Source organism: Myotis brandtii, unplaced genomic scaffold (genome assembly GCF_000412655.1).
Source record: "Myotis brandtii unplaced genomic scaffold, ASM41265v1 scaffold409, whole genome shotgun sequence".
NCBI classification, from domain to species: domain Eukaryota; kingdom Metazoa; phylum Chordata; class Mammalia; order Chiroptera; family Vespertilionidae; genus Myotis; species Myotis brandtii.
Genome location: NW_005365723.1, coordinates 759,966 through 765,374, shown reverse-complemented (window position 1 = coordinate 765,374; position 5,409 = coordinate 759,966). Strand labels below are relative to the sequence as shown.

The 5,409-nt window shown below is 48.5% G+C and overlaps 1 protein-coding gene across 1 annotated transcript in view; it reads right to left on the bottom strand.

The window, feature by feature from the left end:
• AGBL1 (ATP/GTP binding protein-like 1) overlaps window positions 1-5,409 on the bottom strand; it is a 143,011-nt gene that overhangs the window by 36,473 nt on the left and 101,129 nt on the right. Inside the window, exon 19 of the mRNA XM_014545428.1 lies at window positions 1,606-1,759. Within this exon, the coding sequence (XP_014400914.1) occupies window positions 1,606-1,759 (154 nt within the window). The remainder of the gene's footprint in view (window positions 1-1,605; window positions 1,760-5,409) is intronic.

The following is a 5,409-nucleotide window of genomic DNA, read 5'->3' as shown; positions in this document are numbered from 1 at the left end:
GAAGGTTAGCTCCCCTCCTGAGAATAGAAAGGTTATGTTCTCCTCTTTTAGGGGATGATCAACGCAGGCTGGAGGTGCCTCCCTTCCCAAAATAGGAGCTCCGCCCCCTCCCACCCACCTTGGATGTTACTTGCCTTCTCCCCAGTGAGTCACTTACTGACTATGGTACTTGGCAAATGAGTTTCTAATAAGAGAACGACATTCTCCCTCAGAAAAATTTCCACCTACCAGGTCCCCCTGTCCGTTCGCTCCCCAGTCTTCTCTTCCGTCTCCCACACCTTTTATTTTTTTAATATGTTTTAATTTATTTCAGAGAGAGGAAGGGAGAGGGAGAGAGAGATAGAAACATCCACGATGAGAGAGAATCATCGATCGGCTGCCTCCTGCACGCCCCCCACTGGGGATCGAGCCTGCAACCGGGGCCTGTGCCCTGACCAGGAATCAAACCGTGAACTCCTGGTTCCTAGGTCGACGCTCAACCACTGAGCCACGCCGGCCGGGCTCCCAAACCCTTCTGCATTGCAAAGCACTCGCCATTCTGCTTGGTCTTTCTTGCCTATGGAAGGTGGGAAACTAACTGTACAAACCAACTTTACAAGCTGGCTGGTTCCAGGCACGCCCCACTGTGTGTGTGTGTGTGTGTGTGAGAGAGAGAGAGAGAGAGAGAGAGAGAGAGAGGGAGAGGGGGGGGGGGGGGGAGAAGGCACATGTGTGCCCTTTGCTTTGGTCTTATGGTTCCGGGCCAGGGCCTCCTCCACACCCACAGCCTCTCAGATCCAAATGCCATTCCGGTTATCCAGGGGGTGAGGGGATGCCGCAGCCAGGGCTCTGGGACTCCACCCCCTTCCTCTCCAAACCTGGCTGACCTTGAGCTTAGACAGCAGTCAGCACAGTGAGGGAAGCCCCTGATTAAAGGCTGGAAAATGGGTGATGGATCTATGCAGGCAAGTTCAACCCTCTTCCCCCCCCCCACCCCCCCTGCCTTCCCTCTGAGGTTCAAAAGTCCGTTCCGTGAAAATACTTTCAACAATAAAGATACAATCCCTCCATCCATCCATCAATCAATCAAATCAATCAATGATAAAGGCTGGAAAACAGGATGCAGAGTCCCGATTGTGTCTTAGGACAGGAAGTGATGTCACTAGCAAACTGCTCTCCATGCCAACCAGCCATTCCAGCCCCCCACCCCCACCTTTATTTTTTCCGCAATTTATTATTTTCTCCCTTTCACAACAGAGCGACATTCGTATTTATCCCCAAAATGTAGACACACCTTTTTCCTGGCAGCTCAACGGATGTCTCTTTCGGTTCAGATTTAACCCCTTGGAATGAACAGTCATGCAAAGTGTGTCTGCTTATTTGGGGGACACCCTGTATTTGTGGTCACTCGCCTTAGGGAGCAAGCGAACCCAGTCTCCTTCGATCCAGAGCAATTCTTGGGTCGTGCCAGGAAGGGCTGGGGCTGGTATTGCTATAGAGATGGGCCAGTCCCCAAACGTTTATGGAGCTTTGGTTCTCCAAGGGACAGATGCGTCGCTGAGACTCTGAGACCCTCACCTCGACCACCACCCTGATCTTCAAAGGAGAGGCCCCCCTGTCACTCACGGAACTGCTCCAGGTGGGCCGGGCTGGCCGACGCGGGCATGGCCGTGACGGTCACCAGCGGGCAGGCGTTGCCTCCCAGCGTCCGGCAGAGAGCCTCCTGCCGGAAGTACACCGTCTTGGGGTCGACACTTTTTTCCAGGAGGTCCAGGTGAGTCTGGGGCGGAAACAAAACAGGAGCGTGTACGGCTAAGATTTGGGGACCATGATGCCCATCGCCGAAAACAGCAACACAGCTTACACTTGTGTGAGCCCTGATCGTCTAGACCAGGGGTCCTCAAACTACGGGCCCGCGGGCCACATGCAAATACAAATATTGTATTTGTTCCCGTTTTGTTTTTTTACTTCAAAATAAGATATGTGCAGTGTGCATAGGAATTTTTTTATAGTTTTTTTTTTTTTAAACTATAGTCCGGCCCTCCAATGGTCTGAGGGACAGTGAACTGGCCCCCTGTTTAAAAAGTTTCAGGACCCCTGGTCTAGACGTTACTGTGGGGCCCTGATCGGCCCAATGTTGGGTGTGAAGTGATTGCAGAGGGGGCTCTTCCCACTGCCCAGGAGACGGTCAATGGAGCTGAGTGGGGGGCAACATTTCCGCACAGCCCTGAGGTACCGAGTGTCTGATTTCTACGGCACGAAAGGCGAGAGGACGGGGCACACGGCGTCACTGACTGCCCGCCTCCTGCACGCCCCACTCTGGGGATGGAGCCCGCAACCGGCCATGTGCCCTGACTGGGGATCAAACCGGCAACCTCTTGGTTCATAGGTCAACACTCAACCTTTGAGCCACACCAGCCAGGTGATTGAGGTTATTTTTAAGAAGTGAGTGTGTGTGTGTGTGTGTGTGTGTGTGTAAAGGTAAATTCATAGATGCACATCTGTGTATACACAAAAACTCATTCTTGGGTCATACGTCCTTCTGCAACACCAGATGCCAGAGGGAATGGAGAACTACCCAGAACTTGAAAGTAGAAGAAAGGCTTAACACCCAGTAAACTTATAATCAGCCAAGTTTCTGCTCACAAGCAAATGGAGCATATATGCTCAGATATGCAAGAACTTATAAAATAGATCACGCCCGGCCGGCGTGGCTCAGTGGTTGAGCGTCGAGCTACGAACCAGGAGGTCCCGGTTCGATTCCCGGTCCGGGCACATGCCCAAGATGCAGGCTTGATGCGCAGTAGGGGGCGTGCAGGAGGCGGTCAATGAATAGTTCTCTCTCATCATTGATGTTTCTCTCTCTCTCTCTCTCTCTCTCTCTCCCTTCCTCTCTGAAATCAATAAAAATATTTTTTTTAAAAAGAAGAAAGGGAGAGAGGGAGGGAGGGAGGAAGGAATGGAAAAAAGCAAAGAAGCATTGAAAATAGGATAAAATCGAAATGATAGAAGTGACACCAAAATTTGCTATATGTCTAAATAGGTTAAACAGCCTTATTACACGACAAAATTCTTCAGATGCGTTTTGATGAGTCCCACTGTATGTTGTCTATAAGAGATGCTTTTGAAGAGAGGAGAAGAAAGAAAAACCATGACGTATGTGAAAACATGCCTAAATTATCTATTTCGTTTGCCTCTCCTAAAATATTTTAAGAGAGAAATATGGAAACGCAGAGGCTAAGCAAACATAAGTGATAGCAGGCACGGCCACGGAAATATGCAGCGGAGCCATATTCAAGAACAAGTCCCATTAAATGGGACTTAAAAGTCTTATTTTGACAAAGGGCACAATCTGCAATGAATGTATAAAACTCATAAATCTGAAGAATCAAATAACATCGGATTGAAATATGCAACGTGAAAATGGCAGGAGGAGAAACATTGTACCTGGAATGCGGGACGCCAAGACGGTACCTCCGTCTTCAATAAATCAAATACACAAAAATAATGATATAGTGCATTGGAGCAATATTATTTTTATAGATATATGTCAAGCTTTTTCTTGACAGAGAACATCCTTTTATTTTTTTCCTCAAGCATCCACGGAACTGTGACAAAATTTAACCATATTCAGGGCTATAAAAATTCAATAAATTTTCTTTTATTTTAATATATTTTTATGGCCCTAACTGGTTTGGCTCAGTGGATAGAGCATCGGCCTGCAGACTGAAGGGTCCCAGGTTCGATTCCGGTCAGGGGCATGTACCTTGGTTGCGGGCACATCCCCAGTGGGAGGTGTGCAGGAGGCAGCTGATCGATGTTTCTCTCTCATCGATGTTTCTAACTCTCTATCCCTCTCCCTTCCTCTCTGTAAAAAATCAATAAAATATATTTTAAAAATATATATGTAAATATATATTTTTATGGATTTCAGAGAGGATGGGAGAGGGAGAGAAACATCATGATGAGAGAGATTCATGGATTGGCTGCCTCCTGCACGCCCCCTACTGGGGATCAAGCCTGCAACCCAGGCATATGCCCTTGACCGGAATCAAACCCAGGACCCTTCAGTCCGACGCTCTATCTACTGAGCCAAACCAGCTAGGGCAAAAATTCAATAAATGTTCAACAACAAAAAAGAGCAGAAATTGTCCAAACCACGTTTTCTGACCACAACAAAATGAAGTTAGACTTCAGTGAAAATGGTCTTAAAATCGGCGCCAATAAAACCGTTCGGAAATAGGAAAACACCCTCCTAAGAGCAGCGCACTGAGGAAATCCATGTATTAGAGAGAAAATCAATATTAAATCGGTGTAATTAAAGGGCCGATGGGAGACGCGGACATCTGGTAGGTAACACAGGACGGGCGCGGAAATGTCTCCGTCAGCATGTCCGCCACACGTCAGGCATCTCCGCCGAGAAAAATGTGAGCACTTTAGTGAAGAGACTGAAGATCGCCCTGGAGTTAAACGACGCTCTCTGCGACCATAAACAAGTTATTTTAACCTCTTTCAAAAAATTCCTGGTGACAGCTGCTGCCAATACTATTATTAAAACTCTGCCTCGCAATTACTATCAAGATTCCAGACCCCCAGCCTGGCCGGCGTGGCTCAGTGGTTGAGCGTTGACCTAGGTCACCGGTTCGATTCCCTGTCAGGGCACATGCCCGGGTTGCAGGCTCCATCCCCAGTAGGGGGCGTGCAAGAGGCAGCCGATCCCTGATTCTCTCTCATCATGGATGTTTTTCTCTCTCTCTCCCTCTCCCTTCCTCTCTGAAATCAATAAAAATATATATTTTAAAAATGGCTTTGTATTGTCCTCCTAAAAGTCATGCTTAAGTGCAACCACCCAGCAGGCCCAAGGAGGGGTGTCTAAGGAGATATTGTCAGGATCACTGAGGAGGGAAGCAGGGCTCCCTAATGTGTGCGCCAACCACCAATCCAACCACCAACCGTAACCACAGCCCTGCAGCAGCCACAGGGTGGGGTTCTTTTTTTTTTTTTAACATATTTTATTGATTTTTTACAGAGAGGAAGGGAGAGGGATAGAGAGTTAGAAACATCGATGAGCGAGAAACATTGATCAGCTGCCTCCTGCACACCCCCTACTGGGGATGTGCCCACAACCAGGTACATGCCCTTGACCGGAATCGAACCTGGGACCTTTCAGTCTGCAGGCCGATGCTCTATCCACTGAGCCAAACCAGTTAGGGCAAGGGGTGGGGTTCTTTATAAAAATGGGAATGAGGCCCTAACCAGTTTGGCTCAGTGGATAGAGCATCGGCCTGCAGACTGAAAGGTCCCAGGTTCGATTCCGGTCAAGGGCATGTACCTGGGTTAAGGGCACATCCCCAATAGGAGGTGTGCAGGAGGCAGCTGATCGATATTTCTCTCCCATCGATGTTTCTCTCTATCCCTCTCCCTTCCTCT